At 41.7% G+C, this 24,178-nt stretch overlaps 1 protein-coding gene across 1 annotated transcript in view; it reads left to right on the top strand.

Moving 5' to 3' along the window:
- The window catches only part of LOC133458194 (leucine-rich repeat-containing protein 52-like), a 38,075-nt gene extending 22,956 nt beyond the window's left edge, over positions 1-15,119 (top strand). The window contains exon 2 of the mRNA XM_061737839.1: positions 5,853-15,119. Coding sequence (XP_061593823.1) covers positions 5,853-6,217 — 365 coding nt within the window. The 3' untranslated portion in view covers positions 6,218-15,119. The remainder of the gene's footprint in view (positions 1-5,852) is intronic.
- The last annotated feature ends 9,059 nt before the right edge of the window (positions 15,120-24,178 follow it).

Raw genomic sequence — 24,178 nt, 5'->3', positions numbered from 1 at the left:
CACGCGCTACGTCTGGCCGGAGAAACCCCACCCTGTCTGGTGAAAAGATGCGGCCTGCTCACTCCTCAGGTTAAGAAGGAGACCTGAGCTCAGTGCAGGGCCCTCCCGGGGTTGGTAGAGGATGGCAATGCCCAGGACTGTCACTTAGGTAGGAGCACTGGGTGATATTTATGGGAAAAAATCAGGGATAAAAAAAAAAAAACCCTCTATCTTGAGAAAGCACTAGGCTCATGGTTAATGAAATGCCACCTCTTTCGTTGGGAAAGGAACCTGAGTTTGAGGATGAAGGTTGAGAAATTCCGATCATAAAATACTCAGTCTCACCTTAACACACAGCATGAGCTCTTGAACCAATCTCCTTAAGACGAGCTGGATCTTGTTCCACTTTGGAGTCATCCAAGGTTAGGGGCATCGTGTTGAGAGTTCCCTCTGGCTCAGAGCCCATATGTTGAGATTTTGTCTACTAGATGATAGTTAAGCTTCCTTGTACATTGAATTCAGGGAACAGGCTCTAACTGTTGCTCGTGTCTCTGCAACAACAATTAAGAATATTCAGAATATTCAGACTTCTTGGTGGGGCCACTGCAAACTGCTCCAAAAAGAGGACCCCAAGGTAGGTAACAACAGTGTTATACCTGGAGGGGCTTGACTGGAGGGGCTTGAGGAACCAATCAACCTCTCTGACGTGAGCGGTGTGTAGTTTTTGGACTTCTGTACTAGTTGTGACATATCCATAATAAATACCATGTTTGAACATATGTGTTTATAAGCTCACATGTCACAGGCACAGTTTGACGATCCAACTTGAAGTTGTGTAATTGGATATGTTTTGTTGCTGATCTGGCAGCTGATCACCACCTGGTGCTAAGTAGGATCAGGTCATGGAGGTGAGAGCCAGTAGGTAAAACAATGTGATAGTTTGCTGGGATTATCAGTCAAAGAATCCTCTCGGAAAGATTTTCAATTCCCACCTTCGACAGAGCTTTATACAAATTACTTTTGTCACCAATTCTTCACACAGACTCCACATTTGAAAGTGAAACATATGAGTTAAGGTTTAACATTTCTGGGTTTTTTGGGGGGACTTATGATTATGATTTTAAAATGATATATTATTCAGGAGCAAGTATTCACAGAGACTCTAAAAACCCGCAACCACAAGTTCAAGTTTGAATGTAGTAAGACTGGCATTTCTCTGATTTCTGCAGCCACTCTCCAATATTTTTTGATGATACATTCCCACAAAGGCAAATGTAAAGCACTTGCAAATTGCAAAAGTGCTTGGTTAATTTTTTCCCACAGTAATCAGCACCATTATTATGATAATTGCTCAGATTGTACCCATTGTCCCTCGGGTTTTCAATTATGATCACTTTCTGCATTTACTATGTGGAGCTTTTGTCATAATTTAACTTAAGATAGTGTCTACAGGCATGCACACTGCCAGAGAGAATAATGTTTTGTTCTTTTTTTGAGTTTAAAGAATTGAACAGAAGGACAAGAAAAGAGTGATGAGCAGAAACAAAATATGGATGAAGATAAAATCTCAGTTGTATATCTGACAGACATAAAGAAACATGTCTGCTGTGTGTGCCACATGGGCTGCTACCTTGACAACCTGACAGTAATCTTAGCACAACCCTAATCACTAATCCCTGTAATGACTTTCCTAAAGTTGAAGGCTATCTCTGTAACTTAATGCCCTCCAGACTGACTTGCTATTTCTGCCTGGACAGGGACAGTTGTCAGATTAACAGACAAACCCATCACAGCTATCATGTTACAAAAGAGTTTTGATCTGCTACTGCAACAGCAGACGTGACACAGCAGCATCAACACAAGTTTGCTTTCCAGGACGGCAACAAAGCCCCCGGGCGAGGTGATCATTAAGTCTGTATTGATCAAAATTCTTATCAAACCACTGCAGATGTGTTGTGACTCTTCTCACCAGCAAACTATGAAATATCTTAATAGATCCCAAAGTCAGCTGATTCGTTTTACTTAAGAGCTGTATACAACTAATTTGAGTAATCTAATCACTCGCATAATCTGTCTGTAGGCTATTTTCAGAATTACATCTCTGTAAAAGCAGAATAAGACGAATAAGGATTTGTAAGGAAGGACTTAGGTTTATTTTTGTTTGTAAGCCAACAGGAATCTTCCAGCAGGTGCTGCAACGCCCTGGCAAGTAGTCTGAAAAGTTTTAGATCATATCTGACAATTCTGTCTCTCCTTTGCAATCACTCATGTCCTTATTCAGACCTTTGGCTTTAATGGTAGATGACTGCAGTTTAATTAACATTGTTAACAGCACCGCTGGTACCGGTAATCCATCACAGGACAGGACTATAGCCAGGCACCTCTCTCATTTTAAGAGTTCTCACAGATTTTATCTGTTATTTACTTATTTAAGTGTTTCTGCGATTAATATTCTAAAAATGCTCCCCCTGTCCGTCTGTCTGTATATTAGTTTGCCTTTTTCTCTTTTTAACTGTGTTCTGTCCTGTTATCTTTGTCCGTACTTCCTCTCGACTTTCATCCTTAAAAGTGCTGTCTCAGTCTGCTTTTCCTTTATGGGCTCTGTCATCTCTCTCGTTCACATCTTAAAGGGAAAAAAATCTGCTCCTTTTGGAAAACATAAAGGCAATTAAGCATGCAGAGTAGAGGAGCAGATGAACTGATTGAAAAAAAAAAAAAACATTTTTAGATCCTGTTGTTTTCTTGATTCTGATCATACTTGTCTTTTTAGAGATCTGCATTCACCTTAATTGTTGTACAGTTATATTCAAAGATAGAAATATGGGCAGCTGTGATCAGAATTTCTGTCACTGTGAATGGCTCAGCAGGTAAAAGATTACACGAGCTGCACTAATAAATAAATAAATACATAGAAGAAAAAAAGATAATCTAATTTGTTTCTATATATTTTGAGAAAAAACAAACAGAAAAAGAAAATTCAAATGAAATCAGCAATCTCACATTCTCCATGAGATCTGAGAGCAGACATTTGAGAAAAACAAGGAGAAGAAAATAACATTGTACTTCTGTATGGATTTAGGCTCTCATTCTGGACATTATGTTGTCTCTGGGTAGCTCAAACAGTGGCTTCCTTTTGTAAACAACTTTCCAGTTGTCATGCTTACTTATCGTAACAAATCTAAAAAAGTGCCAGAAATACTACTATCATCATGGAAGCCTCCATACAGAAGTAGGCAGCGCCTAACCATTAGCTCCAACCTCAGGCACCTGTCTACCCGTGTCTTATGTTGGTTGTTTTGCTGTTCTCTTTGGATGGGTTGTACTGGAATGACATTTTGTTGTGCCGGGACGCTGGCTCGATGACAAATAAAGAATCTTGAGTCTTGAGGAAAATATATGACCGCAGCAAATCAGATCCATGACAAACAAATTCATGACAAATCAGGAGAACAAACAACTAAATTTGAGTTATTTTAATCACAATGTTGTTTCGCAGGAGGGTTTCAGGTAAGTATATAAAGAAATTAATCTAAACAAAGAAGAAAAGGAAACAGTAGTGCAGTAACACACAGTGCAGTCTACAAATGACATGTGAAATGAACGGGCCTTCATGCTGTGAGGTCTATTATTTTTAGGCTGTGAGACTGATGTCAGAGACTAAATCATTGCCTTTGGTATTTTCAAGAGGTAATCTATTTTAATTCATTTATTATATAGGGCTAGTTTCAAAGCTTTCATATATATTTTCAAACTTGTGACCCTGACTTCTGCTGTGAAGGTAAACGAGAGTGATATCCTTTCCAGGTTAATGTTGTGTGGAGATTCTAGTGCACACAAAATACAAGAAACACAGCCAGAGGGCCAGATGCAGCCTCTGGACCATATAAATCTGGTCCTTCTTAAGTGAAAACAAAATGACACAAATTTATTTTTATAACTGATGGTAATGAGTCAATTAGTGAAAACAGTGCCTGTAGGCCACTTTATTCTGCCGCAGGAAAGAGCGTTGTGTACATTTATATGGGATTAAAAATCTCCCCTGCTGAGGACGGGTCAGTGATAGAGTGATTTTGGTGGCAGAACCACAACTAGAATGAGTCCTTCAAAAAAAATGTTAATCACTTTCACAAGCACTGATAGATCATAAGTTTGAGTGATAAATCAAAAGGGTGTAACTATGATCAAGGAGTGCAGACTAAAACTTGTTCAAAAGTTGAAATGGATGTGGAGATAAGAAAAAGTCCTGCTCTTCCAATTTAATATGTATGTATGCAGTGTTACTGTCTTTCCAAACCAGTCGAGCGTCCACGAATTATAAGCAAGAGTCAACGAACAGCTGTCATACAGCTTGAATAACTGAGAAAGTATGAAGTATTTCTCAGTGTTTCCATCAAACTGTCCGATGCATGCCCCTTTGACTATTTTCAGTCTGCAATACAGCCCAGTGGGAAAAAAGTTTCACCCACAGTCTAGTGACGTCTAGCACAATGGCTCCATACCAGAGATCGTTACATCGTCCTGAAGACTTGTTGCAGCCAACATGGATTTAATGGGCTTCTCTTGCAATCCCTGTAATCCTGCTCTCAGACTTCTTTTCTCTCTTCAAGACCTGAACTTGACCACCAACCTTCCTCTTAATTGACTTTTTTTTAATTACATTACAAACTGATTAAATGGCCACTTGAAACTACTTTGATATCCTCTTATCTTCCTCCTTGTATGGGTCAATTATTTTAATTTTCAGAGTGCGTGGGAGCTACAGTACTTGTAGGACTCTGTGGCTGCTGCATGTTGAGGAGGTTTTAGGAATCAGGATATTAATAAATCTTTTACGTGTCCGTCACATTTTAAGGCTTTCGAAAATTGTAAAGAAGCCACGGGAGTGACAAATAATAAAGAGCTGAGAACTCGCTAAAGGTTTTCAAAGGTTAAAGGAAAATGGGGGTGAAAAAACATTTGCATGGTGCCTTTTTCTTTGTTTTCAATTTATAAATGCACAAAAATTACGGTAAGAGTTCACTGACGTGTTTTAAATGTTGACAAAAGTGGTTCGCCTTACTCCTTTTGGGGATTTTTAACTCATCTGATTTCCAAAAGTTCCACAAATTTTGATCTTCATCTTCATGAGAGTGTTATATGCTAATGCTGCAAAGTCGCTGTAGCAGATGGCAATCATGCGGACACGCCCTGCTAATGAATTCTTTGCCAAGACTTTGAATCTCTTCTGGCTTCTGTAATCAGGACTGTAGTGACTTTTGACCTTTGGAGTATTAAACTCACCAAGTTGACTCTTTCGTATGCTCGCAGCGCTTGTTATGGCAGTAATTTTGCATATGTGTGTGGTCAACAGGCTCATTATCTTATTTCCCATAATGAGCAGCAGATGTTTTATCAGACAAAACATTCATCTTCTTTCCTCTCAGTTGCTGCAGCCTCGTGTGTTGGTGTGTGATGATGTGCACAAGGGGGTGGTGGGTGGAAGGAGGAGGGGTTACGTGTCGGAGGCCTGAAGTCACCTTTCCTTGCATGCATGTGTGACTGTGTACAGCATAATAATGCTTTTGTGTCCTACACGCCAAAGACCTCTATTGCTCAGAGGAAATCTATCATGTCTGTTGGGAATCTTTATCACAAAGGTTATCGCTGCATTGTTAAAGGCCGTATGTGAGTCCTGAATTGTCCACAATTCCTCTAAATTAATGACATTTTTCTTCCCTTTTTTCTCTCCTGATACTTTACCCTTCATCCTCAAACATGTTTACTTCTTATTCTCTGCCCCTGCTTTTTCTTTTCGCACAACATCTTACGTAACTAATTTCTACTCTTATTGCTCTTCATCTCTCTGTCTCCTCCCTGCTCTCCTTCACCTGCAGACGAAGGCCAGACAGTTTGCCACAACCCTCCGGAGCTGGCGGGCCAGCGGTTGGCGGAGGTCGGCATGCAGCTGCGGGCGGACTGCCACCAAGGCCTGGGCTACTGGGACTACCTCTTCTTCATCGCCATCGGCTTTGTCATCTTCTCCGCCGGCACGGTGTCGGCGTGGGTGATGGGTGTGCTCATGGTGCTGTACGAGCGCTACAGCAAGCGGAAGAGCGAGCAGCTGGACAGCGATGATGAGGACGAGAGGGGAGGGTTTGGTGGCGGGGGACTCTGTGGCGGCGGAGGAGGAGGAGGAGGAGGAGGAGGAGGAGGTAACCAGGGGAATGGGGATCTAAGCAAACCTGGCATTCAGGTGTGATGGACTGATGCAAAGAACACACAGAGGAGTAAAATGTGAGCAGGAGGAGAGAAAAGACAGGGGGTTGGATGAACCAGAGGTCACGACGGGAGTCTGACATCAAATGCCCTGCTACGAACTCAGATCTGCCTGTCTGTCTGTGTCGCAGATTTAGATCTTAATATGCTCTTTAACATATTGGAAAGTGAGTGTGCGTGACTGTGGCTGAGTGTGTCTCTCTGAGAGAAGATAAGAGACAGACAGAGACGGCAATAAAGATGACGATGCCTTCACTTCAGGAGAACAGAACGACCTCTGAGAATATTGAGAGCAATAACCCCGCACACGTGAATAAAGGCGCGTGGATGTACCTGCATACACTGTAAAGTGCTCCTTAGTAGCACCTTGTAAATGATGAATATGGCAAGTCATGATGTGTGAGTGGCACTTTCAAACACACACATACAGTCCATCCATGAAAAACACATAAGAGGGTACTAAGTGTTAGAAAAGAGAGTGATGCCTTATCTCTCCTGCAGCAGAAATGGGAAAATCGTACATTTCAGTATTCAAATGTTATTTTCCCGAATGCCTTAAGGCAACTCGCTTGAAACAGTCAACAGTCACTGTTGTCTCTTATAGACAGAATCTGTCCACAGAAAAAAAAAAAACAACAACACTGCATTTTGGGTGATATAACAAAGAGACAATAGCGTGAATGTACTTATTAAGAATGAACTACAACTTACAGAAATTGAACAAACTTAACTAGTTCAGGGATAGCAGATCCAAGTCAATTTAACACATTTCTCTTTATGTTTAAAAGTATCCTGTGGAGTTTTGTATCTACGCGTTGTGGTTTGGAGCGCTGCTTTGGCAATTAGGTGTGTTTGGTTTTTGCCATATGACAGCTTTTAAAGGTAGAAAAAGATGGTTGGTTTCTATGATAAATGCTGAATGTAAACCTCTTTTTTTGACAAAAAAGAAAACAACAAAAAAAACTCCACAGGTTACAACCAACAACTTAACACCACCTGAAAATCCTGCTTGCTCTGACCTCGGGTCTGTTTTGTCTTCTCACAGTGAAGTCAGAGTGGACTCTGTCGTGTGTCAGTACAGTGTGACTCCTCAGAGCACATCAACAGTAAATCAGGTTTCCGGACGGTAGCGTCAGTTTCAGGCACTTTTTGATCGCACAAGTTACAAGATTTTGCCCAGTTCAATTCAGACTACACAATAAAGGTGCAACCACTGTCCATACAGAAGAGATATGAGAATGAGATATGAAATGAGACCTTTGCTTGACTAATTGTATCTTTTGTCTGCAGTCATGAGACCAACGACAGTATGCCTGTCTTTTATGTAGAGCATTGAGATCCCAAAGTGCTTTACTGCACAGATTATTACAAAGAGAAAGATGGACATATTGATAGATCGTGGTTGGGTGGATGGAGCTCAGATGTTTGCAGACAATTATTTCCAAGTGTGTCATTTGATTTTTCTTTCTTTCTTTACATTTTTATTCTTGCTATAAAGCTGCATTTTTTTTACTGTTATTTTTGTTAGTCTTTGAGATGAGAAACCTTCTGTTACGTCACCCACAACTTTTATTAAGAGCTCTTTTGAAGCCCACTTGTTGGAACTCTGGTTGTTTTCATCCTGGGAGGAGCTGGTTCTGCCCGACCCCTGGTTAATCTAGAAATAGCTCTTAGTAGGAGCGTGCCCGTCTTAGCTCCGTTGCCACAAGCTAGTTATCTCAGCTTAGTTTAGCTCATGCCAATCTATGATGCTAAATGAGGTCATTTTACTTCCCCAATTTTACGTGCTATGTAACTAAAGGGTTGACATCATGTTAATTCCTACTGTATTTGACATTTTAACATGGTGATCAATGGAAATAGCCTCAAATTTGGATCCTCCCCTAATGGTTCATTGGAGGAACTGCACATGTTTTTGGTACTCGGATAAATGTATTCATTTGTCAAAAGCAGAGGGTACCCCCTGGTTTTGACCCACAGATGGATTCATTTCAGTTATTACTTCTGGTAGTTGGTTCCTGTCCCGTACCCCCCCAAGATATCACACACACTGTGAGAGGCTGCGAGCTATGATTTGTCACATGTACTGTAGCCTCGCCTGCCTCTCGGCAGATTCACAGCAAGAATTTATGACGTTACCTAATATAAAAGCAGCTGCTATCAGATGGAAACATTGTGTAGTCTGAACGTGACATTAGGCTCAAATAAACAGTTGTGGAGGTGTTTTTTTTCTTCTTCAAACAACTGTGGAATAAACCTCACAGATGAACTGATTGATTAAAGCCTGTTTCTGTAGCACATTCACACGTCAATACAACGTTTTAATGCACAAAATGTTCTGAATGGAAACTTGCTTCCTAATAGCTCGGGGGGCTGCTTTTCAGTCTGGTGTTAAGTTCCTCTTAAAGGTCATTTTCCTGTAAAGTCAGCCAGAAGTCTTCCTATGATGACTACCATAACCTGTGTTGTCTTTGTGTGTGTGCGTGTGTTCATCTTCAGGTCTCTATGTCTGTATGGTTTAACTATGAGCCTTACTGTCTCTGACAAGCTTTAGTTGTAGTGGGGCAGGTTCATAGTGGCTGCACGTGAAAGAAAAAAAAAAGTGATGAAGGGGGCTGAGTCTGTCATGAACTTAACAGTGACTCTACACAATGTGACTGGACACGTCTCTAAGTCGAGCTCATGTTGCATTGAACAAACCAGGCTGCAGTTTATGACCCAACTGTTAATGTGCAAGTGGGCCTCTGGAGCATTAGAAGTACTAGCGTGTTCATGTATGAGTGACTGAGTGTGTTTAATTGGGGGCAGAGCCATCACAGAGCATCTCTGTGAGCAGCACGGGCAAGAGATATATGAATGGACAATGATTGGAACCCCCTCCTCCTCCATCCTGCCCTGTTTTCACCCTGTCCATCACAGGGCGGTTGAGACGCTGGGCGGGAACTAAAGGTGGGATGGAGAAAGAGCAAAGTTAGCTTCAGACACGGGAATCCAGCCCAACTGACATGCGAGGCAACTTTACTGATGGACGGGCCAACCTCATATTCACGTTCTAAGCTGAGTGGATCCAAATTGGCATGATTAAGACGTAAGTGTAAAGCGGGCTTGGCTGTCCTGTGCCTCCTGGACAGAGTGCATGTGCCGTGCCCCTCTTAGGGCAGTGGGCAGGTGTTGGGGCAGGTGGCCCTCCGTCTCTACCCCTGTGACGTCTCTTCAGTGCTGCAGGTGTGTGGGGGGCGGGTCCTGCTGACTGGTGCCCTCCGTGGATCCTGGGCTGTTTCCACTTTCAGCCATCTTGGGAATGGGGGCCCATCGCCTACGCTTACCGGTATGCATGGACAATGAATCTAGTGCACTGGGGGAGGTCTGCTGCATGACTCTGACCCAACACGCCGGTACCAACTGTGATTTGACCGGAAGTTGTTGCTGAACTCGTGTTGGAGGTCAACCTCACTGCTTTAAGTGTCTCTGCAGCTCCGACTGTTTCAGCTCTTGCACAAATCAGGGGGTTACATCAAACAGAACCACAAAAACACCAGACACTCATTTACGCACATCACACCACACTACACACACACCAATGCTTTATCACTAACACACACAACATCCATCACAGTCTTCTGTCTTTGTCTGTCTTTCTGTACTTCACTGTGATTTTAGTCCTCTTTGACAGAATCTGTCTCAGGTCCTAATAAAGTTTGTTAGATTAGACTGTCAGAGGGCTGGTGTCACCTTTACTCCCACATATGTGCAGGAAAACGTACATTTGCAAAATCACATTGCATATATTTAAAAAAAAAAGAAGTTTTTTTTGGCAACCTCGGCACTAAGCCACCATATATATGCAGGCAGTTGTAAAAAAAGAAAAAGAAAAGAAAAAAAAGAGGGCTTGGTTATTCGTATGTGTGTATGTGTCACTCTCTATGTTTGTGCATAGATGCAAGTATATTTATTGATTTCCATGGCTTGGTTTACGATCAAGCCAGTACTATTTAGTGCTTTCATGTGGATGCACATGAAGAGTTTTATTTATGAAGGAAGTTTAACTTCTTAGTAGGGCCTGCACACTTTCACTGATAGACACGCATTCAAACAGAGCAATCAACTCACATTCTTCCTTTAAAGCACAAAAAAAAAACCCCACACACACACGTTCAATGAATCTCAAGGGCACAGCTAAAGTCAAAGCCCCAGGCCTGAGAACATTAACACTCCTGTTTTGGTCTCTCTTGCCATGCATCACTGCATCCTCTTATCCCCCCCTCCCCATCTTCAATCTGACACTGTCATCAGCTTTCACACAACAGCAGCAAACACTGAAACACACACCCACACATATAATGCACCCACTAAATCTTTAGGTTGTCATTATGGGATTGTTTATTCAAAGGGAAGCTTAAAGGGGCTGCAAGTTGCCCGTGTCCATCGTTCCTGTGTTATATCATATTCGTAAAAGAGACATTTGGCCCTCAAGAGCATGACCTCTCAGCTGCATGCCTGAACTTTTCCATACACACAATACTTCCTGTTTGGAGTGTGTTGCCATTTCTCCCGGCCGATTGTTAGTTTACCTCCAGCGACAAATATAGAGCTGTTTAGCAGACATAAGATGATAGTTATTTATCAGAGGACGGGGAGTCGGTTGGTGCGCCAAGAAGGATGAGAAGTCTTGTGTGTGATTGTAGGGTGCTGCAGTGGTGCAAAAATATCACTGATGTCAGACAAAGTGCACAGACAGTGTGTTTTGTGCACACGTGTAGGCAGATAGGATGTGCTGCGAGGGGCATGTCTCCTCGTAGATGGGATGTTATGTAGAAGATCTGACAAGAATTTGTGAAAACCTCAATTTTGAAGAAGTTGTTGCATTTTGTGCTGGAAGGAAGTACAAGGCTGCTATCGATTTCTTGACGCATAGCTGTGAGAGTATTAGTGTGAGAGTATTCCCGTGTATGTGTGAAACATTCCTACATCAATGCACAAGAATATTAGTCTGCTGGTTAGAAATCAGAGGTGCCATGATGGCTCACTGCTAAAGCTGAAGACTGCAGAGCCCGTCCTCCGGTCTTCGCTGTATATGTATGTGTGTCTATGTGTGCGTGTGTGTGTGTAAAATGGGACTAAAATGGGACACTGTACCTGCTGATAGACAGTATTTTCAGTGTTTTTCGCTGTCATTTCTTTGAGATTTTTCTTTAGTTTTGTAAGTCATGAATCATAAGCAATAAAAGTCTTGCAGGAGGATTCTGGTTTTATTGAAGCCGGGGCCTAATTTTCCATCTTTTACGGTCTACAGGATTTATGGGCTCACAAGTGTTTGGATCGGTCCAGTATTGAGTGGGAACACTGTAACTGGCAACTGTGAAATGGCTGCATTGTATAAGCCCAGTCATCAGAATTAAATGTAATGATTTTTTTTTGGTTTACTTATAAACCGCGGACTTAAAGGCAAAAGATCTCAGTCTAAGTCCCAACATACACTGACAAGACAATCCATGATCTTCTCACACTGCAGCATGTAAAGACTAATAATTGAACCAAATGTTGCAGTCTGTAGGATTTGTTTTAGTCTGTTTTCCTTTTTTGGTTGTTGTTGTTTTTTTGTTTTTTTAGGGGGTTTTGCTTTTGGATTGCTTTTCTTTTGTTTTGTTTTTTATTGTCTTATGTCCGTCACTCATCCGGGTTTTCCTAAGTTACCCTGTTCCTGAGTGTGGTTGAACTGTCAAAAAAGCAAAACAACTCACCTCGTATCCTCGTTTCATGAGCACAAAAATGTCAAGAGGTCAAAGAAACAGGGTAGAAGAAACTCATGAGGACCAAAGAAAAGACTGTGTTGATGCTTTAAAAAACAGACAGTTGGCTTTGCAATGATGTGACTCTAGCTGTAACGTGACAGGTGTTTATGTTCTTAAAGGGCTACATCACACACATCTGAGTAGTGCAATGAGATTTAATGCTCAATATTTCTGCATCATCAGAGTTGATAACAAAAAATGATTTTAAAAAGTCACAAAGTAAAATATTATTGTTCCTGGCTGCTCACAGCCAAACATCCTCTTGTTTATTTCCATGAGATAATTCCATCCCACAGTTCTTTACAGCCATAATTTTTAAAGAAATAGTCAACCTTTTTAATTCAGTCAGATCAATTGTACTCCATGTTTGATATCACCAGCCTTGACAGTGATGTATTATGTTATTCAGTGCAGTGCATGCCCTTAGTGAAACAATGTGACACAAATGCATGGGGCAAAACATTTTCATGCACTTTCATTTGATTTTTATTTTTTTAGAAGCCCTGTAGCCTTTGTAGTGCAGACTAACTTCACAGTTTAATTTAAAAGAGTAGCTATCTTCTTGTTGCAGCCACATCCAATTGTACCGCCACCATTCGTAATCTGGTTGTGTTTACTCCCATTTCTTATACAACCAGCCACAACTTCCATATGTTCCAGGCCCTGAAGTATCATGAAAGTCACACACAGATCTGAGTCTGTACGAAGCCTATCCATAATGTTGAAAGTGTTTAGGCTAATAATCAGAGCTATCAAAAACAAGTGCTTGCACTGTACTCCATGGATTATATGACAGGATTTTTGTGGTTTGCTGTTTTCACCGTCTCACTCAGTATGTATATACATGTTAATTATGTATATACATTTGGGAACTTCAGATTCAGATTCAGATTCAGAATACTTTATTAGTCCCAAAGGGCAATTCATTTCTACAGTACTTGTTAACCATCTCGACCCTACACAATGTTTTGTTTCAAAATGCCGACATTTTCCATTAAGATGAAGAAAAGTCATTTTCTAATACTTTCCTTGTTGATACAGAACAACTTTGTGGATTCTTGTGCTGTAATTGAACAGGAACTCTCAAATTAATAAAACCAACCCACTTAGATATTGTAAGAATCTTTGTACCACAAATATATCAACTCTCCACATTTTTGTAATTTCTTTTATCTTTCATATACACAGTTGCTAACGCCGAGTCTGACGTCAGGTGCTGAATGTTGATTTTACAAAAAGACAATTGGCATTTTTACAGACATTATCTACCTAATCCATGGTTTTTAAGTGAATAACGTTCTCTCACTTATATCAGTAAACATGAATGACTGTTCAAGTAGTGTTCTTTGTAGAGTTAATGTCTCTATTATCAAATCAGCCAGGAAACAATCTTAGAAACGATAACTTTAATGGAACATACAATTACTTGTGTTCAGAAGTTGATGCAACTTCTTGATGTCTTTGTATGAAGAAACGACAGAGATAAAGTATAACAGCTACGATTTCAACCATGTCTTTACAACTCTGTTTATAGTAGCTGGTTTTACAGGGTGCAGTCATGCACTCGACTCCAAACCCCCCTACTCAGTGGGAGGTTCCCTCCTTTTGAGATTAGCATTAAAACGCTGTGCTACCATTTCTGAGGGTCAGTGAATGCAGCAAGACGTGAAGTTGACTGGATTTAATGATGAAGAGGTTGGAAAATTCTCCTCTACTACTTCTAGTTTTCATACCATGAGCCAGTGTTTCCCAATCCTGGTCCTCGGGGGAGGCCCTGTCCTGCATGGTTTAGATGTTTCCTTGCCTCAATAGTCCTGATTCAAATTAATCGTCCTTATTACCTCGTCATCAAGGTCTACACAACTCTGTTGATGGCACAGCTACTTGTATCACGGTGTGCTGAAGCAGAGTAGCATCTAAAACATGCAGGATAGGGGGGCCCCAAGACCAGGATTGGGAAACACTGCACTAAGCAAAATATATATATATATCCCCTTTAATGTTGTCCCCTTTAAGGAAAATAGATTGTTGCTGTATATTTGTGTGTGTGTAATGTTTGTGTATTTCTTTTGGTTATGTTTTTTTGCCTGTCGGAGCTCAGTTTCACATCTAAACTCTTCTCTGCGGCCATGGTGAGAGAAATCTCAGTGGAGCAAATTCTCTCCTCCTCACTCAGAAACACACATACACACACTCTGTGTGAAAAAAGAAGCAGAAGAAATGGACCACTCTCATAAAGCACAGTTATATTTGAGCCAGGCTCTATTTCCTATAAATTGGACACACTCGGTCCGTCATGCGTGGCTCTAGATTACTCCGGAGATGGGGCTGCGCGCGCACAGACACCACAGACACACACTCTGGGTGACGGGGTGTTGTCAGGGGCTTAGAGCAGAAACCAGAAGCTCACACACAACTATTTTCCTTTCCCTCCCTCTCTCCGGACAACTTTCTTTCTCTTCGTTTTATGTTCTCATCCCCTTCTTCCACCTGCCTTCACACACACGCCAACCCCGACCTTCCACTTTCTCTCTCTCTGTCCTCCTCCTTCCTTCACATTAGCCGTGCTGACAGCTGCTCAGCCGCTCCACTCGCACCACCGCTGAAGAGCAACTTCTAATCCGTCACACGACCCTCGAAACTCTGCCCGCCTGATCTCACAGCTTTGCCGCTTCTGAAAGCTTTCCGTGGAGAGGCAGGATGGAGTTGTAGACAGCGTATTGACACTGAGAGATGTCAGTGTGTGTGTGTGTATGTGTGTGTGTGTGTGTGTGTGTGTGCGTTGCAAAAGAACACAAACCCCCAGAAGCGGTTGCAAGAGCTAAAACATTTTGCGTTCGCACAACTATCATAATGTGCGTCTGTGTGAGTGTGAGTGGGTGGGTGTGGGCCTGAGCTTGTGTGCTCAGTCTGATCTGATCCCTTTATTTCTCTGAGGGCAATGTTAGTGCGTGAGCATGAAACATGGAGTTCTTCTAATGCAATAAGTCAATAATACATCCCATCATTGCACACATGCACACACAGAGCATAAAACTGCCTTCCAGGGGAAAACATGAACATGCATTCCTTTGTATATCTTTTATCCCTCTTCTTTTTTTAAGTTTTTAACCAGCTAAAGTTTTAATATTCTTCGTCACATCCTCTATGCGCTCATTTCATGACAGCACTGCAGTGGACTGTAGTTGTAATAGGGATGATGGTAGTCTTTCTATTAATATCAGGAGGTGCAAATCATTTGTGGGAAGTTTCAGCATCACTCTCAGTGTTAGCTGACTTTTAGAGCGTACACACATGCACTGCATCCAAATCTTCTTTAGATGACGCTGTGTGGGATCAGAGGAGCGCGTGGCTGTCAGCAGGATTCCCTCTAACTGCCTCACTCTTGAGTAGCAATAAGAGGAGTGTGGGAAATGTGGCGATGGTTTCATCACAGATGAAAACACAACCAGAGGAGAAGACAAAACCCAGTCCAACATGTTTCAATCTGGCTCTTTATTCTTTGTGGTTAGTCTCATTAATGCTTGAGTCATGACCGTTGTTGTTGTTGTAACTTTGGGGTCCTAGTGGAAGTTTGTTAGAACAAGCAGCATGAGTTAGACTATTTACAATCAAGAGAATAAAACCCCAGCTGGAAAAAACTCTCATTTTCTTACACAACAGAGGATTCTGCAGAAGAAAATCTTGACATTTCAGTTAGTAAAAATGTAGTCACTAGGTAACCAAGCTGAAATGGAGAAAATAAGTAATGTCACGCTAAATTTCCACCCTAGAAAAGGCAAAGCAGTGTGGTTGAAACACAAAGAGACAACAGTGTTAAAATTCAACACTTAAAGGGAAAGTTCGTTTTTTTACAACCTGGACCTTATTTCTGGCATTTTTTATGGTCGTATACTCACCCAGGCAAGTTTGGTGTCATTTGGAGTCCTTCGGAAGATATAAGGAGTTTTGTGCGAGCCTCTTATCCATATAACGGTAGCGCATAGGGCACTCGCGGGACACAGACGATGCAGCGTCTAAATAACACATGATTGCCTCGAAACTCGTTCATTTCTTTTATGAATCACTAGATCTGCTTCCAGGACCTGTTGTCTACATCCGGGGCTGTGTGTGTAACAAATAAATCCGTTTGTAAACAAGACCTCTGAACTCATGACGTCATCTCTGTGCGTGCATCGCAGACACAGCTCTGTGTACAGCTGGAGTTCACTACTGTTAGTTTACTGTTAGTTATTTGAAACATGTCTGAATATTTGTCAAATTCTGAGGTTGTGGACGACGACTTTGAATATGATGGACGTCCTTACCGTTTTGAGCCAGAGTATACGGCTGAAGAGCTCACTGAACGGAGGACAGAGTGCGCGCACAGAGATGACGTCATGAGTTCAGAGGTCTTGTTTACAAACTGATTTATTTGTTACACACAAAGCCCCGGATGAAACAACAGGTCCCGGAAGCAGATCTAGTGATTCATAAAAGAAATGAAGAGTTTCGCGGCAATCATGTGTTATTTAGACGCTGCATCGTCTGTGTCCCGCTGTGCCCCATCCGCTACCGTTATATGGAGAAGCGGCTCGCAAAAAAACCCCTAATATCTTCCAAAGGACTCCAAATGACACCAAACTTGCCTGGGTGAGTATACGACCATAAAAAATGCCAGAAATAAGGTCCAGGTTGTAAAAAACCGAACTTTCCCTTTAACCAAAAGAATTCAGTGATATTCTGAAACAGAGCGAGGGAAAGTTGTCATCCATGTCTCAGACCGTGGTTCTGAGGTCCGATGCTGTAGACCGCAGTGACTCGAGCTCTGAGAAGTAACAAACAAGCAGCTTTTCCAGCTTATCTAGACCGCAGGACACTGAGGTCGAGGGTTAATTGAAGGCCAGAGAGGTGCTAGATGCTACGTGTTTCATACTGATTTAAACGTGACACTTTTTGTTTATGTTAGAAGCACACAGTGTGTCCCCGTGCAGACACAAACACACACACACATACGCAGCTTGTTAATGTTTTGAATTATAGTAGGTCTCCTATCTTTGGCTTTTACACTCCACACACAATCACTCACGTTTGAACAGAAAACCATCGTAGAAATCCACACAGACGCCCCCTCTGTACGACTAACAGTATTGACTCTTTAAAGCTGCAGTAACTTATATTAAGTAATGTTTTATCTTTTAGTACCAATTAAAAATAACAGACTGGTATTTAACCCACTGTTGTGCTCTCATTTATTCATTCCTCCTTGAGTTTTATTTTTGTCTAACATGTCCCACAGAGACATAAAACTACAGGAAATAAAAATAAAAATATCTTTTTTTTAATAAAAAAAATAAAAATAAAAATAAAAAGCTGCAGTATAATGAATGCAGAAAAAAAAAAAAAAAAAAATTCCTTATTCTATTTCCTTTTGTCTTTCAGCCTTTTTAAATCCCTTTGTTATTGTTTATCTGCCTCCTGTGTGGCCCTTGGAGTGTACTTTTACACATGGTTCCTTTTACTGTTTTTCCCCCCTCCACTTTCCCTTATTTGTCCTGTTTTTTACTCTCCTTTCGGCTCTACCTCCTGTATCTCCTCTTGTCTTTTTGGCAGGAACACTGATTTTAATATCAAGCCTCACTTCCCCCTGGATGGGTCAGACACTGCAGTGAGCACCGAAGAGGGAGGAGGAAAAGAGACGCGGTGGAAGAAAGTAGATTAGTTGACACCCTGGACTGAGAGTTTAAACCGCTCCTGGACACCTTAGGTGCGAGGCTTCGGTCTGGCAGCCCGACTTTACCATGTAAAATGTACGGTTTTATGCATGTGCTTGTGCAAATGTTAAGTAGATACAGTGTGTCTGAGAAGTGACTGCTGTGAATCCACTCAGTTAATGGAGCGTTCATCTGGCCTGGAGCTTTCTGCGAGGCAGTGGAAGACCAGACATGGCACGCCTGAGCCAGAATGCCACGCTTGGTCTCTGCTGCCAGCTCAGAGGAGCCTCAATCGATCCTGACAGCTGAGTGTGTCACCAGGTCACAGAAAATCCAGAGCGAGGAAGCGTTTCCGATGGCAAAAACTGCGTAGAAAGAAAAATGTGTATCATGGTATTTCTCTAAACGTGGTCTGATTTGATCTTATTTTCTGATTAATCTGAAATCATTTCAGCTGTGCTAAGGGGAACCTTGTCAGGATCCTGGGTTGGCAACAGGGGTGAAGCACTGTGAGCCTCTGAGCAAGGCCCTTAACCCCACAACTGCTCTGGTGAGGATTGAAAGCAGAGGATTCATTTTGATGTGTTTCAAAAAATATATACTGACAAATAGATAAAGATTATCGGTAACACTTTATAATAACTACACACTATTAAGCATTAGTTAAGCATTAGTTAAGCATCAGTAAATGCTTAATTGATCATGAATTCATCATTAGTAAAGCATTATTCATACATTACTAAGCATTAATAAACACAGTTATAAACTTTACATACAAATGGTTCGTATATAATTTACTTAGACATTCTAAATGATCTTATGAACCATTAACAGACATATAATACTTATTTATAAATGGTGAACCTATCATTTACAAAGTATGAGAATCCAGCTATACAGATGATAGATTCATGATCAATTAAGCATTTTACTAATGGTTAATAGTGTATAGTTGTAAGGTTTATAACTGTGTTTATTAATGCTTAGTAATGTATGAATAATGCTTTACTAATGATGAATTCATGATCAATTAAGCATTTACTGATGCTTAACTAATGCTTAATAGTGTGTAGTTATTATAAAGTGTTACCAGATTATCATTATTATAAATGATTTCATAGGGATCCTCTTTTTCATTTGAACGCACTTGTATGTCTATACAAGACAGATTTGCACATTGGTGCATCTCACCATTTTTGGTATCGCATTATTACATTTTTGTAAACTTTCTGTTGTTTAAACTCAAAACTTTACACATCTTTACACATCAATCCAATTACACAAAACAGCAGATACATCCACAGTTCTGTACAGAGTGAATGGACAAGGGAATCTGCAGAGAACAGTTTGCAATAATGAGAAAACGTCCCCTCAGCAGACATTTGGCTGTTTGAACCCGACCTGCTGACCTCCTGTCTGATGGCGAAGCTCCCTGCAGGACTGCAACTGAACTTGTGGAGAAAGGAGGGCATGATGCCTGCAAGGTTGTTCAGTAAATGTAGTCAACACCCGCTTTACAGACAAATAGGGGTTAAAGAAAGGAACAGAAGAAGGTAATAATAATTAACAGATTTGAAGAAAAAACAGAAGTCACATCCGACTCAAAGGTGTCGTAATGATTGTTATTGCCCACTGAGGTGTTGTACTCAACTCTAGATTTGTTTTCCAGCTCCGACACACTTCTCAACGTGATCCTAATGTGTCCATCTCCCCTATCGTCTGCTGGGTGGTCAGAGGGGGAGCCTGTAACTGTGCTGAGCTGCAGGAGAAGGTGAACCAGCCAGATTAAACCTCAGAATAGCTGCTCACTCTTCCTGGAATAGAGTTCATCTTCCTCTGAGACTAACAGCTCATTATCACAGGACCGCCTCCAAGGACCCCCCCCACCCCCTCCCTCAGCGTGACCTCACGCCAAAGATGGAACCCCCCACATCATACCTGCTTAAATAAATCCTCCTTCAAACAATTCTCTTAATAATATTCAAGTGACTCCCAGTCCACCTCTGGTATTTTACCTTTCCCCCCAGCAGTACACTCAACCCCCCCCACCGTCTTCCAGCAGAATTGGACACAGCTGCACACGCCTCAGATCCCCTCCGTCCCCTTGCAGGGTGGCTCTTGTCGACACCTTTCCTAATTTGGAAGTTTCTGCTGAGAATTCCCCACCTTAATCTCCTCCGTTTCCTTACTTAACCCTCCCAGGGGCTTCTGAGATCTGCTCCGACTGACACGCACACGCTGACACACACAGAAACGGCTGGATCACGATCACCGTATCGCACGGTGCCGCACGAGCGTGCACACACTTGCAATGTTGTAGCCTTAATGAGGTCTCGTCTTTTCTTGAACGCTCCCTCTCCTCCTCCTCTTCTTTCATTTCCTCTCTCATTTTGCCTTTTCTCTTTTTGAAGAAGCATCATTTTCATTCCTGGCACTCGACTGAGGTGTCACATCAAAACTTTGACTGAGACAAACATATGTGAGAAACTAAATTGACTTCATCATTTTTGGATGAGTGTTTTCACATGTGCAAGCTCATAGCATCAGATGTTCTTGTGTTTAATATTGCTCTTCATGAGACTTTAATGAGCAGATTCATGTCCCCCATGTGATGCTCTAGGCCGCTTGTTAGGCTGCATCCACACCAGTGTGGATTTGTTAGAGTTGCAACAACGTGGGGGACGATATCCATCCACACTACTCCACGGTAAACGCATATCACATGACTGTTTACTCTCACTGGCCATGGATATGACCTTAGCCGCACACTTGTCGTAGTATGACTTTCCTCCTGTCCGTGTGGAAAGCTGCAGTATAATGAATGCAGAAATTCTGCGCATAATAGCTGATACCAAGGACAACTGGCCTCAGCTTTGCTGTCGCTGCTGATGCCCCGATGGCTGCAGGAGAGATGAGCCAGCAGAGACGACAGCAGTCTTCAGCTGGTGGAGGTCCTTCAGGTTAACAGTAACAGGCTTCCCTCAGTAACTATGTTCCTAGTGTTCCATGTTTCCATGAGTTGGTTTTTTCAGTCTAAAATCACCAAAATCTTGTTTATGCATTACTGCATTACATACTGTATGGCTGCCTTTGAATAATCATTGTAATGATCATCCGCTGCCTTCTTATTCTGTTGACAATTTTCTCAACACCAAAAGATGTTTCGGTCCATTTTCTTCAAGGTCAAGATGTTCACTTTCTTTGAGTTGAAGAGAAGCTTGGCAGGACGTGAAAAAGAAAAAAGAAAAACACTGTTCAATGAAAACACACCTACCCCTTGCAGTGGTATTTGTTAAAAGTTTCACATTTGTAATGGAAGTTTAATGGAAATCCACCCTCTGTCTCTGTGACCACTGTGCTGGCAAACCCGGTGTATTTTTTCTCCTCTCTGCCCTAAGCTTGCTTGTCACTTGGCTATGCATGTTGACAGCGGGCCTCAACGCCTCTGTCAGACACCCTGTTGGGTCTCTCACCACCCCTGTGACGGACGGATTTCATCCTTCTCTGTCGCGTGTCCATGGCAGCAGTAACATCACAAAGTCTCTGCTTCTTGCCCAGCAACCACTTCCTGTCTCATGATGCCTATGAAAAGGTATCAAAAAGGTTATAAAAGAGGGGCGTAAGAAGAATTGAGACATAAGAGCATCAACATGCCGGAGGACGCCTTGTCATGTTGCAGAGGTTGACCTCTGTGAGCGGATCCATCTGCATAAACAGGTATATCCTGTAAGGTGACCTCGTCAACCTCCTTTTACTCTTACCATGCATTATTTTGTCAAAACACATACAAAGGAGAGATTCACACAGTCCCTCCTCTGAGAAAGTGCTGGCTCAGCGCCGTTCAGAGCCAGCTATAGTACTGGAGCAGTGCTCCTGTGATGGATGGCCTGTTGAACCTGTTCCAGGTAAAGGTGTAGCCTGACTCTCGCTCAGGAGACGCTGAATATAACCGAGCAGAAGCCCACACAGATAAGGCAATGCACAAAGCCGATTCAAATCGACAACAGCTTGGTTGTGTCAGTTAAAAAAACAAAAATCATGTATCAATGTTGGAAAAGAACATTTGAATGACAAGTCCCACATGCTTTATGCAAAGATTTCTCTTGCTGGTACTGGCACAAACTCGATACCTCCAAGCACTCTTAATTCCCGCCCCTTTTCCTCCCCCGACAAGTCTGCAATGAAGCAATGAGTTTGGCTGTGATGTTTACTTCATCCCAGGAGATTAAAAGACAGATTACCATCTTCCATTACTGTGTACCTTGTGCCTGCCTTTCTCTGATAATCCCCCCAAAGACTAAATGCTTTCTTTCACACCAGAAAGGTGATGCAAACCATGTTCAGTCATTTTTAAATCACCCAGGAAGCTTTGCACAGCTGGAACTTTTTGGCTTACACTGTGTCTCAAAATTGGTTACAGGCATATCTGACAGTAGTGTAAACTAGCACAGGGCAGTACTTGATTGAGGAAAAATAGAGGAATAAAAGAAAATAACTGTAGAAAACAAGGTCAGAGATTATGCAAAAGTCTGATGCTAAAGTCAACTCGTTATGGATCAGTGCAAGGATGAGGAGGATAAAAGGATGGGTAGAAAGGACAAGAAGAAGGAGAAGAGATGCACGTGTAAGTATGTGCATCATGTGACATTGAGGCAACCCTCAACCATTCAACCTCGACTGATTGAACCAAAGTCAATCAATTAATTATTTATAAAGCGCTTTAACATCCGATAAGGCAACCAAAGTGCTGAACAGGTGAATTAAAATACAAGTCAATAAAAAAAGCACAACAATAAAAGGCAAAAGTGCAAGGACTGGCCCGATCGTGCTCGCTGGAGTTAAAAGCCGTTGTAAAAAGATGCATTTTTAAAAACCATTTAAGATCGTTGAGAGTTCCTGCAGACACACAGAGTGTATAAGAGTGTACAAAGTGTATGTTTTAGAGAGAAAGAGTTAATCGAAAATGCTTTATGTCTTGACTGCAGCATCTGTAAAGATCTTCACTTGGATTCTGAAACTATTAAAATAACATATTAGACATCTACAGCATTTGGGCAAGCTGGTTTCACTTTCAAATGCTGTTACACTGTGTGGTTTGGTTATTCGGGCATAATTCTGTATTTGTAACAACTAGCCACCATTTCCTTGAAAAAAATAAATGCACATGCTCTTGGTTGTTTGTGGAGTTTAGTTATGATAAACAGAGGCACCATGTTCTCAGGTGGGGCCAGTTAAAGGTGCCTCTGTCAGAAGGGTCTGTGTCTGAGGTCTTTTCCAAGCTGAGTGGCTAAGCTCTGAATTAAAATCAGTCACCACTGGAACATGGCTTTCTGGACTTTCACAAGGTGAGGAGATGTGTTTTTGTTTTTTTTTTGTTTTGAGGGTTTTTTTTAGCATGACTTCAAACAAGAGAAAGAAGGTGGAACTGCAGGCTAGAGTGCTAATTGATTTTGCACAGTGAATGCCTTCACAGTGGAGAGCATTTGCATGCTGGAGTGAATTGTTGTGCAAGCAGAAGCCAGTCATATCCTCCACAAACCCACCCACCCGCCTTTGAATAAACACACACACACACACACACACACACACACACACACACACACACACACACACACACACTGTGCGAAAGGTCAGTTCTAAAACAGAGCAGCAAATAAATATTTCTCATAAATCATAGTACACCAACCACAGCTATTCTGTTTTTAAACTACTTTGATCATGCAAAGCCTTCTGGGTAAAGAATACTCACAATCAATCTGACATGGTTGCACATAGAAAATACTGCAAGTCAAAATTGTTTGCAAAGCAGACAGTGAAAGACATTGTGTGTTTTTAACCCGATCTGATGACAGAAACGATAAAGCTATATTGGTCCACAGTGCAAAACATTGCAGTTGTTTGGTAGCATGCCACCAAAAAGTGTTTAGGATGACCATGTGACTGGTTTCAACTGTTGTGGCCCATTGCAGTATTGGATACCTGTGTGTAGTAAACCAGTCAGTTGCGTACTGGACATTTTCTCAGAGGAAGCACACCATGCCGGAACTAGTGCGGAACAGTGGCATTAATGATTCTGTTTTAAAACCAGTGTACTCCCTTCTGAAGATGAATGTGCAGTTTAAGCATCCATTTGTAATTATCTTATCACATCTTTGTATTTACAGATTGCACTGTGTCTTGAGTTCACATACTGCATTGGGCATAAATACGTGGGGAGAAGACTAAATGGATGATTAGACTCATGCAATACACAACATGCAGAGAAACTAGGTGGGCAAAGTAAATGAGGAGCAAAAGAAAAAAGCAGTTCAAAATAAAAGAGGCCAAACAAAGCATAACATGATTATAAACCACAGACTGTGGAAGTACAGTGATAAGTTCATCATATTGGGGGCATAAATGCATGTATCAGATTCATTGGGTTGGTTAAAATGTAAAACCTCAAAAGGTAAAGCCAAT

The sequence above is a fragment of the Cololabis saira genome, chromosome 13, assembly GCF_033807715.1.
Source record: "Cololabis saira isolate AMF1-May2022 chromosome 13, fColSai1.1, whole genome shotgun sequence".
Lineage (NCBI taxonomy): Eukaryota > Metazoa > Chordata > Actinopteri > Beloniformes > Belonidae > Cololabis > Cololabis saira.
Note: the sequence above shows the minus strand (reverse complement) of the source record. Positions and strands in the feature narration are given on the sequence as shown.